This window comes from Trichosurus vulpecula, chromosome 7, assembly GCF_011100635.1.
Source record: "Trichosurus vulpecula isolate mTriVul1 chromosome 7, mTriVul1.pri, whole genome shotgun sequence".
Taxonomy (NCBI): Eukaryota; Metazoa; Chordata; class Mammalia; order Diprotodontia; family Phalangeridae; genus Trichosurus; species Trichosurus vulpecula.
In genome coordinates, this window is record NC_050579.1 from 155,442,900 (window position 1) to 155,467,336 (window position 24,437).

The window sequence follows — 24,437 nt, forward strand, 5'->3', positions numbered from 1 at the left end:
AGTTTAAAGGACTTGATTGGACCTTTCCCAAGTGGAGTTTGTTGAGAGAGCCGGGCAGACTCCATATTAAGGCTCCCTCTCCTTTGACAAAAGTCAAGTTGGGTAATTTCTCTACACAGACCATGCCCGAGAGAAGCTTAGAATTGGAACCAAGTGGCCTATGTTGAATTGCTCGCCTTCTTAGGGAGGGTGGGTGGGGAGGGAAGAGGGGAGAGAATTTGGAACTCAAAGTTTTAAAAAACATTCAAAAACAACAGCAAAAAAAAGTTTTTGCATATGCAACTAGGAAATAAGATACATAGGCAATGAGGCATAGAAATTTATCTTGCCCTACAAGAGAAGAAGGGAAAGGGGGATGGGAGGGGAGTGGGGTGACAGATGGGAGGGCTGACTGGAGAACGGGGCAACCAGAATATATGCCATCTTGGAGTGGGCAGGAGGGTAGAAATGGGGAGAAAATTTGTAATTCAAGCTCTTGTGAAAATCAATGCTGAAAACTAAATATATTAAATAAATTAAATATTAAAAAAAAGAATTGGAACCAAGTCCTATACATAAAAATATAACTGCTAATGTGTAAGAGCCCAGACAACTTTTGGGATATATACCTGTTCATCTCAAAACTTTACCCAGAAACCTGGGAAACCACTGGACAGCCCAGTAGTTGGCAAAATCTGTCATCTACAAGCATGATAGCAAAAGTAATCTTCAATAAACATTTCCTAAGTACCTAATATATTCAAAGCTCTTGCTATGCCAGGAGAAGTAAAAGTAGAAGACTAGGAAAGACAACCCGGGAAGCAAAAGGCTCACAAATGACTTTAATACATAATATTATACATGGTAAGTGCATTAAAGGTTTGCTTTTAAAAAATGAGCTATATGATGTCTAAGGGAGAATGGCTTCCTCAAACATATAGCATTTAAGTTAGCTTTCATTGGTAGGATAATCTAAAAGGCAAAGAAGAATATTCCAGGCACATAGAACAGAATAAAGGCAAAGAAGTGAGAAAGTATGAGGCATATACAGTGAACAAAGAGTAATCCTCCTTAATCTTAGTGATTCCATTTGAAATAATCTCCAATTTTTCCTAAATATATATTGTTTGTTCATCATTCTTTTCATGCTATCTCATTAAACTGAGCTCCTTGAGGGTAGGGACTTTTTTTGCCTTTATATGCCCAGCACTTAGCATGGTAACTGGCACATAGTGGGCACTTAATAAATGCTTGTTGATATTCTGGCAAAGAAGAAAATCTAATCTGTTGTAAGGAAGAGTTTCCTAACAATTGAGGCAATTCCAACATGACTAAGTCACTGTCATAACCCAAAGTGACTTACTTTGGGGACTAAGTAGCTAAGTGACCGAGACTGCCTAAGGAATTAGTGGGTTCCCCCTCATGGAAATCTTCAAGCAGAGGCTTACTAGACATGTTGTGGAAGGAATTCTTGTTCACATTAGCCTGGGTTAACCTGGAAGGCTTCTGAGATCCCTTCCAGCACTGAGGCTCTGTGATTCTGAAAGTTTGAATTTTATGTCAGAGCAACTGAAAAAGGCTGAGCAAAGAATTTCTACATACAAAAAAGTCATTTTTTTCTTGTCTATTTTCTTTTACAACACAACTATTATGAATATGTTTTGCATGACTACACATGTATATAACCTATATGGAATTGCTTGCCTTCTCAAGGGGGTGGGGGAAGGAAAGAATGGAGAGAATTTGGAACTAAAAATTTTAAAAACAAACGTTACAATTTATTTTTATAAGTAACTGGGGAAAAATAAAATACTAAATAAAAGCTCAAAAAAAATAACAAGAAACAGAAAAGCACTGAATTGTTGAAAACTGCATTAACCTAATTAGACTTCTTTGGACCAAAGACCTAAAAATCAGGAATGATCTAGTGCTAAATTCTTCTCTGTCATCAGCAGAATCAACATCAAACATTTTTATAGCATCTACTGTGTGTTTGACCTTGATAGTTAGATGTTTAGATTGACCAAAATACCAATGTTCCTTGCCTTCATGTACTTTACGTTCTAAGACAAACACAATGACAAGAACATAGAGATACACAGCAATAACAAAAATAGAGAAGCAAAACAGACTTGTATACAGTAGGGCTATAGGGCTTTACTGTTTATTCAAAGTCCTTGAAAACAAGAATGGAGATTCTTTTTGAAATTTTATTTTTGTACTTTGAAAGAGGGGGAAGGGAAGAAACATTTCCATAAACAAAGCAGAAAAGAAGGGGTTTCTACATGGAACAACAAATGTCTATATACAGCTTGATTTCTTTAAAAGTGTGTAATAAATTCAACGTGTTACTTTAAAAAAAAATGAGTCTAGGCAAACTAGAGTGGATAGAGAAGGGTACAGAAATGGGATTACTTTTTAGAAGGCTCTGGGCATGTAGTGAAAGGTGTGTAGCAACATGAAGAGAAAGGTCGAGGGGAGGCTCTTTATGAGAATATGAAGGTAGAATCGACAGAACTTAACATTTCTTCTTGTATTTTGTTTTATACATGTGCAAAGGACTGTGTTAAGTATTGAGTGAATAAGTGGATACGAGTGTTAAGGGAGAGAAACAAATGTAAGATAATGCTAACGTTTCAAAGCCATGTATTAAAAGTTTTATTTCAAGAAAATAAGAATCAATAAATGATACACATATGTACATAAAGTATACTAACTTCAATTCCCACAGGTCCCAGACTCAGTATCTTCAAGTGTCTCAGACCCAAAGTGAGAAATGTTTCCTGCAAGTTACTGTAGGGAACCTGTCAGAGGAATCCCAGAGGGATCAGCTTCTACCTCCCACTTCCTTGCCCTCCACTGACTTTGTGGCTTTCAGCTGATAATTCTTTATGTTGTATTTACCAGTTGTCATTCTCATCTCTCAATGATTGGAGGACTCGCTGCTCTGCTGTTAGACCTTAAAACCACTAAATTTTTTTGTACACCTCATAAAAGAACAATGTTTAAAATGTTAGTACAACTTTGCCTTTGTCAGCATGTGACTTCCTATTTTGTGTCTTGCTTGATAATAGTAGAGGATTGTTGACTTAGAGGAAGCTATAGCTACACATGTAATTGTGTGAGAACCAAGAACAAATGAACCTTGCTCCCAAAAATGACCCTAGAACTTTATTTTTTTTAAAGATCCCAATATTTTCTTAGCTGTAAGATGAAGGGTTTGGCTAGACAAACTCTCAGAGCCCTATCAGCTCCAAATCCTATGATCTATCTGCTTATTTAGCTCATTTGCTTTTCTTTTAATTTTTTAAATTAGTTACTTTATTGTTTTCAACATTCACTTCCACAGTATTTTAAGCTCCAAATTTTCTCCCCATCTCTCCCCTCCCCCTACCCCAAGATGGTGTGCATTCTGATTACCCCTTCCCCCAATCTGCCCTCCCTTCTATCACCTGCCTCCCCCTTCTCTTATCCTCTTCCCTTCTGTTTTCCTGTAGGGTGAGACAGATTTCTGTTCCCCATTGCCTGTATATCTTATTTCCCAGTTGCATGTAAAAACAATTTTTAAAACTTTGAGCTCCACATTCTCTCCCTTCCTCCCTCCTTACCCACCCTCATTAAGAAGGCAAGCAATTTGAAGGTTATACATGTGTAGTCATGTGAAACACTTCCATAATAGTCATGTTGTGAAAGACTAACTATATTTCCCTCCATCCTATCATGCCCCCCCATTTATTCTATTCTCTGTTTTGACCCTGTCCCTCCTCAAAAGTATTTGCTTCTGACTACCCCCTCCCCCTATTTGCCCTCCCTTCTGTCATCCTCCCCTCTCTTACCCCCCTTACCCTCTACTTTCCTGTAGGGTAAGATAGATTTCCATGCCCAATTGAGTATGTATGTTATTCCCTCCTTAAGCCACTATTTGCTTTTCTTACCATGGTAAGTCAAGAGTATGTTTCACTTGATCTCCTGGATGATATAACACAGTAGAAGCAATGTACTTTCACACGCCTTATATCAAGGTGTATGGCAAGCACCTATTTGCCTCTTCATTGCCCAACCTGGTCCCCCAAGATGCACATGTTCACACAAGTGGAGATCAAAGGATTTAGAACTTCAGAGGGTATTTTAGATAGAAGAGATGACAGAAATAGCCATATGCTGCAGTGGCAATGAATACTGGAATAAGAAGCAAAAGACATGAGTTTCATCTCAGTTCTTTGTATTCAGTTTCTTTATATTATTTTTATATATTCCTTATACTCAGTTCAATTCAAAGGTGACTTTGGACAAATAACTTTACCTCTCTAAACTTCAGTTTCCTTAAACTGAGGGTGATCCCTATAAAATGGACATCATCATATTTGTACTAACTACTTCACAGGATTATTGTGAGGATTAAATGAGATTATGTATGTGAAAGCATTTTGAAAGGTAGCAAATATATTTCTAATACTTTAGTGTTTGTATTGCGAATTTTACTGCAATTTCACTGATGTGGGTATTCCCTTCAGATTACAACTTTTTCATGCCTGCCTGTCTTGTGTGACTCTTATCCATGTCCTTTACTCAGTCCAGGGATCCACCCAACATGCTGGGGGCCTTCCTTGCATTCTCTTCACATTGCATGGAAACCAGTGTTACAGCACACAAGGCTATGTTCATAGGCTGTCCCTCACTCTTGTTGAAATCCTGACTGATCTGGAGGAGCTCACAATGTATAAGGAATCCCTCTTCAACTTGGACCCTGCTGTGGACCTCCTCTATGACAGTGGAATTCAGAGTCATCCTAATGGCAGTTAAGAATAAAACTAGATGAACATATGAAAAACAGAAAAGACCTGTGTGGATTTTTATAACAAGCTACTAATCCACAGATAACCAGTTTTAAATTTCTACATACTTCTTGGTCCCCTCTCCCAGTTGTTAGTTGGTTTGTGTTCACAGTGGCTAAAAGTTCCTTTTGGTATTATCATCCATAACAAATGAGGAAGGTAAATCTGCAGCAATGAAAATCAAAATGTTCTTAAAGCAGAATAGAAATGTTTTGTTCTTTATCCAGTGTTTTGTGTGGATCTGACTTATTATGCTCTTCCTTTAAGAAATAACTTTACCTGAACATATTTGGAATATATGTGCATTTTTCATAATGGATGGATTTGTGTCTTTTGTGCAGCATACAATTATTTCCTCTATTTCAGCTCCACTTCTTTTCTCTCCAAGGGAATTTATAAACAAACTCAAAATTTTGTAGCAACTTAATTTTTAAAAATTTTATTGCATTGACCAAAAAGTTTCACATTTTTTCTGTGAAGTACATTGTCCTCCAAATTGTTAAAAAGTTTATTTTGTTTTCTAAAAAAGTTGCAAATCTACATTCAGTTGCATATAAAAATCAGTTACAAATCATACCCTTAAAATAAAGACATTAAAAATGTAAAATAGCAAATATTAAACTACAGAGTATTATAGGATCAAGTCCATAGCATCCTGCATAGGCAGTGAGAGAAGTAGGGCTGCACTGCAATAGACATCATGTACCTGTAATATTAATATTTGATGACTTCTATGGTCAAACTTTCCCACTAATTTGAAGATATGTAGAATAAAACAAATTCTCAAATAATATAACAAAACAAGAAGATAGCCAATATGAAAACTTTGCATTATACAAGAAGTCTAAGATAAACATTTAAAATCAAAACTATTTCCTTTTAAAATAATACTGCAGATTTCTGTTTATCCTAGCCCTAGTCTTTGAGTTAAAGAAGCATAACTACAAAAATACAATTTCATCCAAGTGTGTTCTATGCCAAAGCTGCACATCAGAGGTTGCAATGTTTGGTGTCATTAGCATCCTTACATTGGGAAGTCTGTTTTCCCTTCCACACACAAGCTAGTACTAATAGTAAGAGCTGTATTAACTAGTTAAGTTAAAACATGAGGGCACAGATTTGGAAAGCCTGCACTGTTTATCCCCATGGAATATGTAGTATCTGGAATGTATATATAGCCCTTCACTTAGTCACTGCTTGCACTGGGCAAAGGAATGTGAGCTCCTTGAGGGCAGGGACTGTCTTTCACTTTTCTTTGTTTCCCCACTGCCTAGCACAGCACCTAGCACATAGTAGATGCTTATTGACTGACCTCAAAAGTTTGTGAGACAACCCAAGGAATTAGACGGATATCAACATCTCTTAGCAATCACTAACTCGAAAGCTGCTGACCATTATTCTTCACTTGCTGCAGTAACCACTAATCAAAGGGTCAAAGGACAGGTGGCAAATGATGCTATCAATGGGAACTTAAATATAAATAATACAAATACACCTCCTTGGCAGGGGAGGGAACATATTTGTTCAAGTGCTGGGAATGAGCACCAAAGTATTTCTAATTCCTTCTTGATAATATATTTTTAAAGGAATATAGAAAGTTAAGGAAATAATTTCCCAAGCCCACAGTTACAGAGTACCTTTCTTCAACTTTAGTTACACTAAAGTACCAAATTTGTATCAACAGTTTACCAACTTTAGTTGATATCCATGCAAGGGGCTTTTTTCTTGGCAATCATTCATTTGAGCACAATTTGGCTACAAAGAAAGATCATGCATCACTTTTTCAAATGTTCATATAGTGATTCTTTCAGTGTAAGATGTTTAAAGTCAATGAAAATTACATAGTAATCTATACATATCTAGAAAGAAATAATAGTTTGCAGCTGAATCTTCCCTCAAGTCTAACAGGTGGGAATATATAACATGATACAATACATTATGATATAATACAATGATACACTTGGTTAGAATAGTAATTCATAACACAAATGCTTAGCTCTATGCTATTATACAAAGTAAAACATTTTAAAAGTAACATTAAATTCAGCACCAAACAATCTTTCTTTGGTGAAAAAAGTTGATCATTCATAAGCCAAGCACACAGTGAGAACAAAAACCTGTGGGATTATTTTTTGTTCTGTTTTTGCAGTTTTTAGTTAAAATATGACTACTAATAAACCTTTGTTTCTGGAAATAAGTTAATGCCAAGTGTATTGAAAAGGTTGTCATTTGGATCCATCACTAACACGTTATCACATGTGCCAGAGAATTTTTTAAAAGTCAAGAAAAGTTCGTAATAATATTTTTGTTTAAACACTTTAACACATTTACAAATACTTGACAGAAACCCTCTTTATATTGTATCACATAAAAATCACTAATTCAATGCTCTGACATATTTGCACAGAACTTTGAATTTAAACAGATTTTATAGTCATTTCTAATAATATACATTCTTATTAAAGAACTTTAAAGGAAACTTTTATCTTTCTTATTCCATTCATACTGAGAAGAATTCTTTAATTAGACTGAGTAATGGTAAATTCCTACCATCTGCACAAATGCAACATGCTTATTACCAATAGTATTTTTTTAAGGCACCAGGAATAAAGACATTCATTGCCATGGTTCCTGGCCTACCTAAGAAAGGGGTGCTTCTTTCCCAAAGGGAGACCCCAAAATGATCAATAAGGCACAACCATGGTCACTTACTTTCTATTCCTCTAGCAAAGGATAACAAATCACCAAGTATATAGTCTGGAACTAACAATTTTCTCATTGGCAATACATTTTTATAAATGAGTCACTAATACATCATGTTCATTGATTAGCTCCCTCCTTCAGTTAATTTTGAAGGCCATGGTAGTTGATATTCCTTTCCTTACCTCTATTTTCATTTGGGTCAGTTACTAACACTCATAAAATGAGTCAATTACTAACCCTCATAAAACACAGGATACTGACACTTGGGTGACTATAATGGCGTATATACCCTTGCTCGACATATCTTAAATTGTCCAACAAAATGTGAAGCTCTGTTTAATAATCTCTTCTAATGAAGTCAAATCTTATGAAATGGTATCAGCTTGATCCTGTAAGCTGAGGTAGTCAATGATTGTCAGCGATTAAGTGCTGAGAAAAGGTTGTGTTTAAGTTTCAATGGCTTTATAAACTGGTAAGAAAGAGCATTCTAATATACTAGTTCAACTTTCAGAAATGAGGTAAATTTATATTCTTTTCTAATGTTAGTCTTTGGGACAGCTAGGTGGCGCAGTGGGATAGAGCAGGGTCTTGGAGTATGGAGGACCTGAGTTCAAATCAGACCTCAGACACTTGATACTTGATACTCAGACACTTGCTAGTTGTGTGATCCAGGGCAAGTTACTTAACCTGGATTACCTTGCCAAAAAAAAAAAAAAAGCTCTAATGTTAGTCTTTAAAATGTTAACCATAAGGCATTCTTTACAAAAAGAGGGATGTCTCCAGAGGTGTGGTAAATGAGAGTATAAAAGGGCATTTATCAGACTCCCTTAAATGTATTTCCTTCTACAACCATAAAAGCATATGCTTCTAAAAAAGAGCAAATTTTCCATGTTCTTTGCAAAACCAAAGTTTATATTTTATTTTCTAACAACCAAGTTTTAAATCAAATTTGTACAACAAAAGTGTGACACTATATATTTTCATAGATCTTTATTTTCTCAGTAAGTTATCTAGCATCTGTCAATGTATGATTATGCAATCTGCATGCCAGCAATGAAAATAGCTATGTGTTCCCTTTTGTTGCTGAAAAGTATAAGGCAAAGCACATTTTCTCTGACTTAGTTTCCCTCAAAGCATTAGCCTCTAATATACATAAAATGCCAAGTAATGTGCACTGTTTCTCTCAGAGGTGAGTACAAAACTACAAATTGCAAATCAAATAGTCCCAATTCCTGCTATCAACATCACTGCTTTTGGCTGCCAGATATATTCTAAATTTTGGCCACTGGCCATCCAAAAATCCTCTTTGCCAGTACAACTGTTGACCCAAAAAGCAATGCTTGTAAACAACTTACCAAACTACTAAAATGTTGAAATTTCCCCCCAAGGATTAATTGAACACATTTGAATTTTAAACAAATGCAGATGATGCTTTTTTTGTTGTTGCTAGTACTACTGCAGGGGAAGCTGTCATAATCAGTTGGCATCTCTCAACACAGACACCATAACTCTTCCAAATTATACTTAGAACTCCTCTTTTAAAAAGTATTTTGTTTCAATCAGCCAAGATCCATCTTTTTAACTTCCCACACTAACCCTAATTGAGAACACAAGAAAACCTAAATCCTTTGCCCTTATGTTCCTCAAAACCCAACTCCTAACATAACAGAATTGCCCTCCAATTTCTATACCAGTAACACTGAAGGTTCAAGTATTACAAATAACTGTATTTCTTTCTAAAATTCAAAGTAACTTAAAATTCCATTTAAAATTAGTTTTCTATCATGAAAGAGTTGCTAAAGCCTTAAGCCAACTTCTACTTTCACAATTTCTTCTTATAAAAAAAAATGAGTTGATGCTACTACTATACTGGGACATCCATTCACTGTGGATTTTAGAATAAGCTCCACTCACCTAGAATCCTATTCAAGGGAATTTAGTGAATGATATAGTCAGAGTCCATCTTTCTAAGGTATTCCCCTGTCAAGCACTAAGTGAACAAGGCTCTGGATCATAGGTTTTGGACCAGCTCCCTCGTTTTACAGATTAGAAAATTAAGGCTCAAAAGTTTAAGTGATGCATTGCCCAAGGTTACATAGGTATAATAAGTAGTAGAACTCAGATTTATCAAAGGCCCCACCCACCTCTGATTTTAGATGCAGTATACTTTCTTTTGCACTAGCCAATCACTCATAGTGAGGTTGCAATGGGATATAATAATAGCTAGCATTGATATGAGACTTAAAGGTTTACAAAGTACTTTACAGACATTATCTCATTTTATCCTCACAAGTCCTAGGTAGGTACATTTTACAGATGAGGAACCTGATGCAGATAAGAGATTAAGTGACCTACCCAGGGTCACATGGCTAATGAGTGTATCAGGCAAGATTGGAACTGAGGTCTTTCTGACTCAAACTCTGGTAGTCTATACATTGTGCCACCTAGTTTCCTGCTATACCAGGCTGCCTCTCATAAGGAGTCTGTGATGGGATATAAAAATTAAAAGCACTATAGGAAAATATTTACACCAAGAGCTTTTCTTCCAGTCTATTCTCTTACTAAATGTATCATGAAATGTTGAAACTATATAAATTTGAAATATTTTAAAAAATTAATAAAATGCATATCTTATATGGTTGACAAAAATATGTTGACAAACTCATTCCTTCCTTCCCCCAGACAGTTTAGTGGTTTAATATTAGAGTTTCTTTAATAATAAGACCAGTTTGGGGCAGCTAGGTGGCACAGTGAGTACAGCACCGGCCCTGGAGTCAGGAGGAACCAAGTTCAAATTCAGCCTCAGACACTTGACAAATGTACTAGCTATGTGACCTTGGGCAAGTCACTTAACCCCAATTGCCCTGCCTTACACCCTCTAAAAAAAAACAAATAATAAGACCAGTTTATATAGATCAGTAATTTTTATCCATTTCAATTCTCCATAAGTTAAATTTTGGAGTCCTCTAGCAAACTCTATCATGGTTGGGGAACCCGAGGAAAGATCAGAAACCACAAAACCTGAAGCATTAGTAATGGAGTCTAAGCAATGCTCAATGTGTGTAAGGATACCACTGGTAATCATTTTTTGGGAAATCATTTTGAGGGAAAAAGAGGAAGGAAAATAAAGAGATTATCAATAGAGGAAAAGAGGAAAGAGAAGTGTCTGTGGTAAAAAGTGTATTACCAGATGCTTCACTGCTTCTCAAGACATAGGTTGACTAAATCAGGTATATTGATTTAAAAAAAAAGCACACACACAACTCAGCTTTCTAACGAGCTAATCATATTAAAAGCCACTCAAATGTAGGAAATGTAATATTGACAAAGGGGGATAATATGTATGGGTTCACAGCCTCACCAAAGGATTTAGAGATGGAAGAAACCTTGGAGAACACTTAGGGCAGGAATTTTAAAACTGTGGTGTATCACAACCCCTTCTGGCAATCTGTTGAAACCTCTGAATACCTTCTCAGAATAATGTCATTGAGAATAAAATAAAACATATAGGAATACAAAGGAAATCAATTATATCGAAGGTCATAAAAATATTTTTTAAAAACAATTTTATGCACCAACATTAAGAACCCCAGATCCAAAACATTTCTCTTATTTCCTAGATGACAAAGTGAGGGACTAGAGAGATCAAATAATTGCCCAAATTCACACACACAGCAGCAGTAAGGCAGCCAAGCCAGAATTCAAACCTAGGTCCTTGAAACACTCAGATCCAGGCATTCTTCCCATTATAACACCCTGCCTCATTTACAGGCTAAATGGGGAGACGATTTCAAGAAAAAAAAAATATGGACTTTGTATAAATATTTTTAAACTTAGATTCATTCAAAACTAGATGAAATATGACAATATTCTGTCAGGAGTCCATCAGTAATATTAATGTGGAGTTATTTCTGAGGATAGAGACCGGACCTGTGATTTCACTATTCTAGGGAACTCCCAGGTTAGGGAACAACTTCTACCAATGCAAGTCAGCCCATTTACTGTAATTTATACTGTTATGAGAGTTGCTTAACATGCATAACCTATATCAAATTGCTTGCTTTCTCATTGGGGGAAGGGAGGGACGAATAGGTCAGTGGGGAAAGGAGGTTGAGAACTTAGAATGCAAAAACTTAACAAATGAATTTTAAAAGTTGTTTTTACATGTAATTGGCAGAAAATAAAATATTAATTTTTTTTTAAAGAGAGAGTTGCCATGAGTACTGAAAGGTTAAGTTAAATTGCCCAGGGTTGGAGGAGCTAGGTGGCACAGTGAGTAGAGCACCAGCCCTGGAGTCAGGAGGACCTGAATTCAAATCTGGCCTCAGTCACTTGACATACTTACTAGCAGTGTGACCTTGGGCAAGTTACTTAACCCCAATTGCCCTGCCTTCCCCCCTCCAAAAAAATAAAAATAAATTGCCCAGGGTTGCATATCTAGTGTGTATCAGGTGAAGGCCTTGAACCCACGTCTTCCTGGCTTTGAGGCCAGCTTGTGGTCCAATATGCCATGCAGCCTTACACTTCTGAGAGTAAAATAGAAAACAAAAGCACATACCCTAGAGCAATAGATCCATTACTGATATTTTATACCAGTAATTTTTCAGCCTTAAAGAGGCATATTTTTATAACTGTGAAAGACACTTCAACTCCCAATCATACATAGCTTAAGTCAAATCTGATATTCAAACCCTAATGGTCAGTTGTGAGTGGTCACAAAAGGTCTCTCCAAGTTTGGGTAGAGCCCATCTGGTCATTTGTACATAGGTTTAGCTATCTGTAAGAGACCATAATACAACATGTAAATCATTTTTTGTGATGAATAGAAATTAAAGCTTGGAAAAAAGTCATGCCTGTGTTTTTGAGGATGGAAAATAGTCTCCATTTTTTACCTTTATTATGTATGCAACAAAAAGATGCATATAGGATTATAAATCTTAAAATAATGCTGTTCAAAAAATGCTGCAATTATAATCGAGAAGTCACAAAATCTTATAGAACATTCTCTGGATCTGAGTAGTGCATTATGAAGGGATGACCCATTTTCCTCCCAAACAACATTCATGAAAACAAAATCCTAATCCAGTAAAAGAATTTTGATATTCCTTTGGCATCTACCATCCTGAAACTGGATCTAGAATTATTGTTGGGCAAAATCAAAGAATTTCTTTTCCCCATGTCCCAATAGGATTTGAACATTTAACGTGCCCTATCAGAATTGAAGAGAAAAACAGAACACCAAAGAATGATAGTGTTGGACCTTTTCCTAAATAAAAATGTCTCTGGATAAAACCAAACCAAACCAGGGCATATTAGGCCATCTCATTTCAGTGTATTATTCTGTCCTACTTTAGAAATTAAAGAGCATTTATTTTGAGGGAAATCCTAAATTAATATCTCTTAGTTGAAACTTTCATAAAGAATTTATCTCCATTTGTCATAGCCTTTAACTTTCTTAATCTTTATATCTTAGATTGTGTTTACCTTGGGGCTACTTTCTACATATTCTTTCACTAAATAAGTTGTTCCTTGTAGAATTTAGCAGCTCTAATAATGATAAGCAAGTGGTTTTTGTTCTTTAGTGAACAATAGCTTTTATTATACACTGATAGCAATAAATTTTTTAAAAAACATTTAAAGTTTATCAATGTTATACTTCCATTTTACTTAATGCCATGATATAAAAACTACATATATGCAATATACACACAAACACACAACATTGCTGAGAACTTATTTTTTTTTATTACGAACATTTAAGTCATTTAGCTGTTTTATAATATGGAAAATGGAAAAAAAAAGACCATTTTTTCGGGTTTTAGTCAACTACTTCTTTCTCTAAAACCAGCCAAATTGTAAAATAATAAAAGGTTTTGAAGCTCTTGTGGAGTGAATTTTCTATTTTGAAGATATCTGATTACTTTGTAAAAACTGACCAATAAACTCTAGCTTGGTATAAAACTTTTTGGATTGTGTTCAAATATTATGATAATTTGAAAATAAGCTTTATATTGGCAGCCTTTATGGTTGGTCTTGATCATGGGTGTTCCTGTAGACCTCTCAAAAACATTTTTTAAATAAGAAAGTACCACTTCATATTGCCAAAGAAACCTAAGAGGACATGAATAAAGAGGCTGTTGATTTACACGCAATTATGCATAATTATGAAATAGCAAGTATCAGAAGGCAGTATGATCAAAGTATCTGTGATTGGTTGTTTTTAACTGAAATATAAAGACCTAGAGAAAAAAGAAAAATAAACCAAGATGTTTAACAGAATTTTGCATAGACAAATTATATAGGTAACTGAATAATTACATAATAGAAATGAAAGTTTAAACTTAACTAAGAGAACATCATTATGCTTTAAATTATTTAAAATCCTAATAAAACTAGATATCATATTTCATAGGTGCACCTTGCATTTTTCAAGTTGCCAGAAAGCAAGTAAACTACTGCAAAAAAAAAAGCTACTAGATTTTCCACAAAACTTCAACTTACAATCATACCTCCCTGCCCCAAAAGATAACAAATCACCCATACAATTTATCATTCTTTCAGATAGTTCTCCTAGCCAGAAGCAAGGTGTGGAAGTAATATACCTTCTTTCATAGACATGTTTGATTTGATTTCTAGCCATGTTTTTCTAGCACCAAAGTACTGAGAACTGGATGTATTTTCACACTTCTCGATCCCTCTATCCTGTCTTACTTTCCCCTTCCTAAACCTCTCCCTCTCCCCAAGGATGGGCAAAAGATTTGAGAAGTATTTAGAAAAAGAAAGAGCCAAATAGTACTTGGAAAAGGAAAAAAGGCATCTGGCAAATACAGGCAATCTCCCCAGGTGTGCAAAAGCTACTTCTAAGGAAGATCCTAGTGTATATGCAAAATTATTTGCCTACAAAGTTAGGATTTAAGTACATCTTGAACATTAACTTGCAGTGACCTGAACATAAACAAAAATATAGACTTAATCTTGAAGTTGAGCAGAAAGCTTTTGTTTTTGTTTTTAATGTGAATAAGTGATAAATTGTTTAGGATTTTATTTTTAGGGCAGAAGCAGCAGGAATGTTAATAGAAAGGGAACCAAGATAGACAAATAATTATGATTACAATTTTTCCAGAAAGTTATGGGTATGTAAGATTGTTTCACAAATAATTTGGAGTCACAGCAGACCACTACATTCATAGAGAAGAATTTAAGCAACTAGTTCTATTGGAAATGGAGAGACTGTCTACATGAACACAAGATTTTTGTCTATTTGTGCGTATAACTGCAGCTTGGTGCATGCGTAACATGCATCTAAAAAAAAGTAAGCTTTTTGGATCTAACAGACCCAGAAGAGTAAAAGAACTTAAAATACAAGTTATCAAGTTCTCTCTAATTCATTCTAGTGTACTTTAGGGTTGTGATTCAAAGTCTTTAGTTAATTTGGGTTGGGGTTTGTTTGTTTTTTTAGACTCTGCAAATTACAGGCTATTCAAGTGTTAAAACACACTCTAGGCCCACAGCAGGCAATGTAAAATGGAAGACATGGCTGAATTCTGTACCAATGCTCCAAGAAGCAGCACTGGAGATGTTGATGTCTCACATATTTAATGTGCATACATTTCAGCTCCTGCCCCAGGAAAGGCCTCATTTGGCTCAAAAACAGAATTCACAATGGAACAAGTTCAAGATATTCTGTGAACACATTTCATAATTTAACAGCAGCAGAGCATTAAATTTAAATGTCAATCTTCTGGGAAAGTAAGATCTTTGCTTTACTTAAAAAAAAATTTTAACATAGCAAAAGAAGTTAAAAACAGAGATACCAGAACTGATCAGCATGATAGTTTAGAGACCAAGCAAGATTTTCAGTCCTAATCAAGACTGTAACCCTTCCAGTGTAGGTTGAGGTATTTTATAATCTTTACACATGCTAAATACCTGTCACAGTTTCCAGAATTTGATTTTCCTGTGAGATGCCTAAATTTTTCTCTCATAGACAAGTGTGATGTGATTTCAAGTCATATTTTCTAGTACCAAAGTCCCTGCCCTTGGTCTCAGAAATGTCAGAAAGCTATTGAATGATAAGAAAGGGTTCTCGATTGCTTGGTAATGATCTCATTTTACCATTCTAATGCTATTTAAAAAAAACCTTCCAATTCATAAAAAAAGAAAACTTGCTGTAACTTTGGGAAGCAAGTCCAGTCTGGCAGAAGCTCGGAGAATTAAATAACAGGATCAGAGTCTTTCTTAATCATCCCAGATGAGCTTGGGAGCAGAGTGGTCTGGTTTTCCAACATTTTCTCCAGCTTCTCCCCTCCAATGATCCTCATTTCCTTTTGTTTCCATTTTTCATGGATCCATGGGACTGAGCAAAGCACAGCTCCTCCCAGTAGGGGTGGGACCCCAGCGAGGTAGAAGGCCACATCATAAGAACCTAGGTGGTCCCGGAGTAAACCTAGGAAGAAAAGAGGTTGTCATCAAGAGACAGATCCTTGAATCTGTGTTAGGAGGGACCTCAGAGCCAGATCTAGTCCTGTCCTCTTACTTTACATACCTCACTGTAGCTTTAAGGGAAGGGTTCAAATCTTAGTGCCTTAGGGATATTCTCTATTTTCCCTTATTCTTTCTTGCCCTCAAGAGGCTTTCAATAAAATACAACACATTTTTTGAGAAGAAGGTGTGAACTGCAAAGTCTCAATTGATGTGATAGAGAAGGGGAAAAATCTATCATCTTTCTGTCATAAAAGCCTGATCTCTTGGGCTTTCAGGAACTTGGCTATACACATCAGGCCTTATCACTATGTAAAAGTGCCTGTAGCAGGTACAGCCATGGTAGTAAAATATAAGAAACCCCTGTCCTACAGACCAAGAGCATGCCAGCTTTATTTTGCTTATCATACAAGGTGTCACTTCCTTATGGTGACTTTTTAAAAAATACACCCAAGAAATATTAATGCATTTCCTCAGTCCATTACATAATCCCATTTTTCAAGGAAAGGGAGACTCTTACTGTGTAGTCTCTTTATTCTAAATATAAGGAGTTGAAGGAATTATTGGAAGAAGGAGAGGAAAAGAAACTTAAGTATATTTAGAGGAATATTCTAAGTTTTTAAAACATGTAAAAAGGTCAGCTCTGTGACCTACCTATGTCCCTCGAAAATAATGGCATTCCCTCCTGGATAGCCTATCTCCACCAATCCCCTTATCAGTTCAGTAACTCAGTCAAAAAAGGAATTAAGTTTAATCTGGCATGCCTATGACTGATCAAGTATTTGAAGGATTGTCATGTGAAAGAGGGAAGTGGGTGATGAAGGCTTTTTCATCTCTCCTTTCCCGTATATTTTCAAACTATCCCTTGAATAATATGTTTTAGACTTTTGCCAAGTATTAAAGTCATGCTCCCTAGCCTACAGTTTGCAGGCCCTCTTCTTTTTCCTGTTATTATACTGTGCTGCAATACACATGATAGGCCCCTGCAGGGCCTACTGACGTATATAGTGTTCCTTGTGCCTACCCTACATGGACCCAGACTATATGCATTTCTTGAGTTCTTGTTTCTACATTTTATATATTTTCTTCTTATCTTTCAAATTTTAACTTTCAATTATTTATTTATTTTAGTTATTAATTTTTTAATTTCAAATTCTCTCCCACCCTTCAGCCTCTCCCCCACCCTGTAGTATAGGTTTTCTATCTTCTCCCTTGTTTTCAGTCTCTCATTTGTAATTCCCTATTATTTTCTTTTAGAATATCTGTCCTATTGCATTACTTTTCCTGTCTTCTAATTTGCTTCTTGTAATCTTCTGGGGGCTTAAAACTTGTGATTAAAATAGGATTAAGTAATATCTGAGCAAGACCATGAAGAGCTCTCCTTTGAGTGAAGCACATAAACTTTAGGGCCTGTACTTTGTGAAAAAGCCTTTGATTGCTGAGAGGCCTCTTTCTTCCTGGTCTTCATCTGTGTTTGGTTAGATGAGCTTCAACATTTGTTAAACTTGATATTATTCTACCCCAATCCTTAAAATAACATCACATGAAAACTTATAAGCACTTTTCAAAACAGACCAAAACCTTCAATTTACAAAACTGCAACATATTGAGCTAAATGATATTTTTCAAACACACTATACACGTCCTTCTGAATGAGGTAGTACTTTTTTTTTTTAACAAAGTATCTTTTAAATGAAGAATCTTTTACTTTTCAAAATACTCATCTTTCAAGAATGAAACAGTAACCAAGGTCTTCCCCTATAGGATTAATTATGGTGGAAAGCTATTTGACCTGTCCATCAAGCTCAAATGGCTCCTGAAATTTAGCAGGTAAAAACTTATCAAGAGGGTAGCATGGCCCAATAGATAGGGATTAGTCTCAGACTTGGATGACTTGAGTTCAAGAACAAACCCTGGCTCACGTCCTGTCCCTGAAATCTTGGTTATTTGACTACGGGCAAATCACTTAATTTCTCAGTGTCCCAGACAACATAAGCCTATAAATTACAGAGAACATGCTGATTCGCATTGAGAAGGAATTTCTACATTTAAGACTTCCCTACACTAATAAAATCAAGACCTGGACCAAAATTTAACGAACAACAACTACAGGACATGAGGATTTTTAAAAAATGATTTTATTATATTTAATATCATATACTGTATGCCTGTATCCACATATCCACATATCCATATGTACACACATGTGTACGTATGTGTGTACATATATTTATACAAACATACATTTTATTTGTACACAGGTGTTTACAGGTTCCCCTCTCATTAGACTATGAGCTTCTAGAGGGCAGGTTTTGTTTTTTTACTTTCTTTTCATCCTCAGTGCTTAGCACATGGCTGGTATGTAGTAAGTGCTTAATAAATGCTTGTGGACTTCACTTGGCAATTATTACATTATATAAAATCTAGATTTTCATCAATAACTAATGCATTTACACAGAAAAGGATTGGAAAAGCATTTGTGAAATCAAAACTATTCTGATTACATAACACTTTTTCATGTCTTATTTTGTTTTCAGTTATTTTCATGTATTACACGTAATACAATTTGTATTATGGCTAGAAAAAGCATGTGTGAAAAATCAAAACTATTCTGATTACATAACATTTTTTTGATGTCTTATTTTATTTTCAATTGTTTTCACACATTACATGTAGCCTAATTATCTATTATGGCTAGGGGCCTAAAAAGCTTAATGAGGCTCTGCTTCCTCTGAATCCTAAAGAGCTCCTCCTCTTCTATCCCGCTAGAATATACCTAGCAAATACATGCAAAATTAAAACTTATCTGTCTCTGCTTCTAGTCTTACTAAGAGTGCAAAGATAATGACAAACATAAAGGCAAAATACTGATGACAGCTAGTCAGTTAGCAGTGATGAGTTTGAATACAAATGGGCCATTTCAAAGAAAGCAAAAGTAGGAAATAATTACTTATGGATAACTAAATACCATGCTACATTTACCTGCAATGGGTGGGCCCACAGTCATAGGTATAGACATGAATCCAAGCAGAAATCCTATGGCTTGGGAGACATCCTGGGCACCAACCAACTCAAAGGCGATGGGAGCCATGATAGAAATAAAGCATCCATCAAAGAGACCCATGAGGAGGCAGACAGCTATGAGTGCCCCAAAGACATTGCACAGTGGAATCATCATAGACATCAGGCCAATGAATAAAAAGGAGATAACCTAGGGACAAAAACAGAACGTCACTGAGAAAATGTTATCTTCGATGAGCAACTTTAAATCCTGGGAGTACAAATGAAGTTGTTTTGTTTTTCTATACACTCAGACAACATGCATAATGACATTCCAAATGATTGTGTCTTTGATTTTTCTCATGTTGTTCCATTTCTTCTTGAATTAAATATTTTTCAGATCCAGTTTGGTAAAGATTTTTTTAAAAATTCTCAAATAACAACTGAAATACAATTGTTACACTTTCACTCCTCAAACTATGTTACAAGTAGTAGACATCAAAACCATTTTGTATTGGTTAAAAAACAGAGTAAATGAATAGAGCAGACTAGACAATGGAGAATCAGAAATAATGTATTTCAATAACCCAGTGTGATAAACCCCCAAACATGAAGAATAACATATTTGACAAGAACTACAAGAAAAACTAGAAAGGAATCTGGCAGAAATTAGCTTAGGCCAACACCTTACAAGATATTTCATGATACGTTTTTAAAAGATACTTGAATATTAAAAAACATGTCATAAAAAATTTTGAAGAGCAGATTACATGCCTTTCACAGCGATAGGTAGGAGATACATTCTTAACCAAACAAGGACTAGAGGCAACTGTAAAAGATAAAATAGATAATTTTGACTATGTCAAATCAAAAAGTTTTTTTCATAAACAAAATCAGTACATCAAGGATAAGGAGGGAAGTGGTTGACTGGGAAAACAATCTCTGTATTAAATATATATATATATATAAAATATATATATATATAAAAATATATATATATATATAAAAATCATTCCCTAATAGATAAGTTATTAAAGAATATGAACAAATAGTTCTCAGAAGAACTGCAAACTATTAACAACTATATGAAAGAATGCTCCAAATCACTAATAATAAAAATGAAAGTCAAAATAACCCTGAGGTTTTACCACACACCCTACAAACTGCCAAAAATGACGAAAGATGGGAATACTGAATGTTGGAATGGTTGTGGAAAGACGGACATTCAAATGTATTGTTGGGGGAACTATGAATCAGTATAATCATTTTGGAAAGCAATTTGGAATTATACTAATGAAATGACTAAAATATCCATATCCTTTGACCCAAAGATTCCAGAAGGCACATATCATAAGAAAGCCACTGATTGAAAAGAAAGTCTCCACATGCAAGATATTTATGGGAGTACTATTTGTGGCAGCAAAGAACAAGACACAAAGTAGATGCTGATTGATTGCTGAATGGCTAAACAATTTGTGACACATGAATGTATAATGGAATATTATTGTGCTGTCAGAAGCAACAAACATGATGAAAACAGAGAAACATGTAAAGACTGACATGAAGTGCTGTGAAGCCAGAGCCAAGAAAACAATATACACAACTATGATAATATAAATGAAAAGAGAAATAACCACAAAACATTTCTAAACAAATGTTGCAAAATTACAAAAAACAAGCATGGCTAGAAAGAAGAGGTAAAAGAAGAAATCTGCCCTTACCTCTCCCATTATTAGGTATGAAATACAGTATATATTTTCATATTATTTGATGCATCAATTAGTTTTGCTGATTGTTTTAACTTTTGAAAAAATTATAAAGAATGCCTCCCTGGGAGGGAAGAATAGGAGAGATACAGGAGAAATTTTAGGCAATAAAAAATACCAATAAAAACTTTTAAAATTTTTTTCCACAATGCAAACTGGTAAAATCTTTCTGAAAAGCAAGCTAGCAATACACAAGAAACATCATAAAACTGGTCAGATCTTTTGACCCCATGATGCCATTATCAGAAATATGCTCCCAAGTAATTTAAAAGAAATGGAAGAAGAAAGGCAAAGAGAATAAGCATTTATATAGCACCTACTCTGTGCCAGGCACTGGGCTAAGTGTTTTTGCAAATATTATCTTATTCAATCCTCACAAAAACCTGTGAGGTAGGTGCTATTATTATCCCTATTTTATAGTTGAGGAAACTAAGGCAAACTAAGTTAAATGACTTGACCAGGATCACAAGCTATTAAGTGTCTGAGCTAGGTTTGAACTCATGTCTTCCTGACTCCAGGCCCAGCTCTTTACTGACTGTAACCCACCAAACTGCTCTCTATACAAGTATAGCTGTAGCTATATTACTGGGTGAACAGGCTGTAGTACACATGTAAAGCTACTGTAGCACCATTAAGAATGGCAAATGAGGGATAAAAAGAAACGTGGAACTGCAAAATCAATGAAAGTAACACTAGAAGGACAAATATATACATAGACTACAGTGATATTAAAAATTAATTTAGTCAGTTCAGTCATTTTTCAGTTGGGGTTTTCTTGGCAAAGACACTAGAGTGATTTGTGATTTCTTTCTCCAGCTCATTTTACAAATGAGGAACTGAGACAAACAGGGTTAAGTAACTTGCTCAGGGTCACACAGCTGATAAGTGTCTGAAGCCAAATTTAAACTCAGGTTCTCCTGACTCCAGAGCTGGTGCTCCACTGCTCTATTCACTGTGCCACCTAGCTGCCCCACTATTAAACAATATTCTTACTTATATGTGGATGTTTAGCCAATGATCAAAAAGGGATTTAGAGGACATAGCTTATGTTGTCACCCACTTATACTTTTTATCGTAAATAGTTTTGAAAGTGATGCTTGATGTAAACTTATATAAGTTCAAAACTTTTTTTCTTGAGAAAAGAAATACACTATTCCTTAACCAAAGTTGCCTCCAGCTACTTATTCCCATCTGGTACGGTAGTATGATATAATGGAAAGAAAACAAAAGTGGCAAGTCAGCAGTCCTGGTTCCTAGCCTTTAGTCTGGAAATAATTCATTATGTGACTTTGAGGGAGACATTTACTCTTGGTCCTCTCATCTGTAAAATGGGACATTAGAATAAAATTAGACAAAGAACTTATGTGAACATGTGAATGTAAAAACCTGTGTGTGTGTGTGTGAAAAGGTATAAGGGGCTATTATTTTCATAAGCTACATAGCCATAATAGGCCCTGAGGTTCTCAACTTCGGGTAGATTCTTATTATACCTACAAATATAAAAAGGTGCCCAAGATTTTATCTGTTAAAACTGCTTTAGTCCACAGAGTCCACAAGACCAGAAAATTCTGATTCTGTTCAGGAAATCTTGTGATGGGTCACTCATATGATATGATCCAGATCAAAAGTCAAGTACTTTTAGATTATTTCCAGTCACACCACTAGGATTTCCCCATTTTACCTTAATAAAGAAATGTTTTACTTGTTACATGAGACATAATCTTTTGTTTGGAAAAAAAGAAGAGAAAGAAAATGTTTGTTTCTGTTGAATGCCATACTGAATTGTTAAAAATCTGAATGCCATATACATATTTACAATTTCCTTTCTTTATTTATCGCTTCTGAAGAAGGGATTTGGCTTCTAGCTACCTTATCCTTAGCTGCTTTGCTGGCATATTTGTTTCTCCTTCCTTGTGGACAGCACTGCCTAAAACCTAGCCAAGCCAAGAGGTAGATTCAAGTTACTTGGAGCACAGTTATTCCCACATGCAGTAAACAGAACTGCTTACCTTGGCACAGCTTGTCTTATGCAAAGATTTTGTAAACTATTTCTATATTGAGAAGTCTAAAAAATGGACAATAAAGTAAAATACTAATTACTTCAATACCAATTTATTATATTCCAGAGGAAGGTACTAGAAGATTCTATAATTAGATATTGTTCAGGGGTACATTGTGGGGAAGATAGAACAGCTTGGGAGGATGAATAAGATTGTCTCAGGTTCCAGTTTCCTGAAGCCATGAATGGCAAGACCTCCAGTCACAATATGTTTCAGGTTCTGGGAAAATGACCTCTTTGGAGTCAGTTTCTAGAGCCAAGAATAAAAGCATTTCTTCTTATTGCCTTTTCCACTTGTAACACAGGGAACAGACACTTCTTGGAAGGAAGTCAGCTCTAAACCTTGTCTGGAGGCTTGACCATGATTCAAGAAGAAAATGAATTGCAGATGTTTCACCTGGCTGAGAGCAAGCAACAAACACACATTTCATGAGGTGAACTGCTCCAGGAAACTAGTGCCCATTAGATGCTAATGTTCTCTTGAGCTTCTTCACTTTGACAGGATTGCCAGAGTCTCTGAGCCCATGGCTCAGCAGTAGAAGGCACAGGATAATAGAGCTGGACCTTCCTAATCCAAACTCAGATCACAAAGCAAAAGCATCATCACAAATAACTTGTCAGGCTGTTGGCTGCTTGAGAGTTCTCAGTGTAACTCAGCTTCTCTAAAACTAGGGTTCTCAATCTTTTTGTGTGTCCTGGACCCCTCTGGAAGTCTGTTGAAGGCAATGGACACATGTCATGTTTTTAAATGCATAAAGTAAACAGGAAAGAAAAGGGCCCTGGAAAGAGTCTTTCAGGACACGCAGTTAGTGCTTATGATGATCCAGCAAAGGATGCCAAGAAAAGTGTAGTCTGGCTTATAGGAGGAGAACAAGAAGACAGCAGTGTTGAAAAAAACCAGAGAAGAATGTGATCAGTAGTGCCAAATGCCACAGAGAAGTCAAGTGTGATGAGGACTGAGAAATGGCCATTAGATCATTGGGAACTTTGTAAAGTAGAACTTCAATCAAATGATGAAGGTGGAAGCCCTGAGAGTAGATAGCTTTCTCAAAATATGGTCAGAGATAGGGGCTGTTAGAATCTAGCAAGGATTTTTAATCCAGTTCTTCCACTACTACTGGCTCAGAAACTGGCTTCAAGAGAACTAAAAAGCTTGGGGAGGAAGAGAGATTTATTGATAAAATATATTAAGTGCCAGTATGGTAGGGTAGAGAGCTGGGGGTGATGGTGCCAGAAACTATATACATAAAAGAGAGGAGGCCTGCTCATCAAGCCAACTGGAGAGACTGGGAAAAAAATACCAAAGCAGGGAGAATTTGATTGGTTTTGATGAAGAAACAGCAATTACTTCTATCTTCTCCATGTTCTCACATGCAACCTCATTGCTAGACTCCTTCAACTTTCCCTTGCTCTACTGACAAAAGAGAAAATAAAGAGAAGATAAAATATCTAGTGAGGTATACACAAGCACCAAAAAGGATGGGCAAAAGGATAAGGAATTTTTTTAGAAATTTTTTAAAAATAAGAAAATTTTAGAAATAATTCTCTTCTGTGAAGTCAAATACCTAATAATCTGTCTGTCTGTGTGTGTGTATATATATGTATGTATGTATA

General features: G+C 35.6%; 1 protein-coding gene across 1 annotated transcript in view; it reads right to left on the bottom strand.

Annotated features, from left to right (window-relative positions):
• Positions 1 to 13,239: 13,239 nt before the first annotated feature.
• The window catches only part of SLC16A10 (solute carrier family 16 member 10), a 136,025-nt gene continuing 124,827 nt past the window's right edge, over positions 13,240 to 24,437 (bottom strand). The window contains exons 5-6 of the mRNA XM_036767288.1: positions 18,981 to 19,209; positions 13,240 to 15,963 (exon numbers count right to left, since the gene is read on the bottom strand). Of these exons, the coding sequence (XP_036623183.1) occupies positions 15,731 to 15,963; positions 18,981 to 19,209 (462 nt within the window). The 3' untranslated portion in view covers positions 13,240 to 15,730. The remainder of the gene's footprint in view (positions 15,964 to 18,980; positions 19,210 to 24,437) is intronic.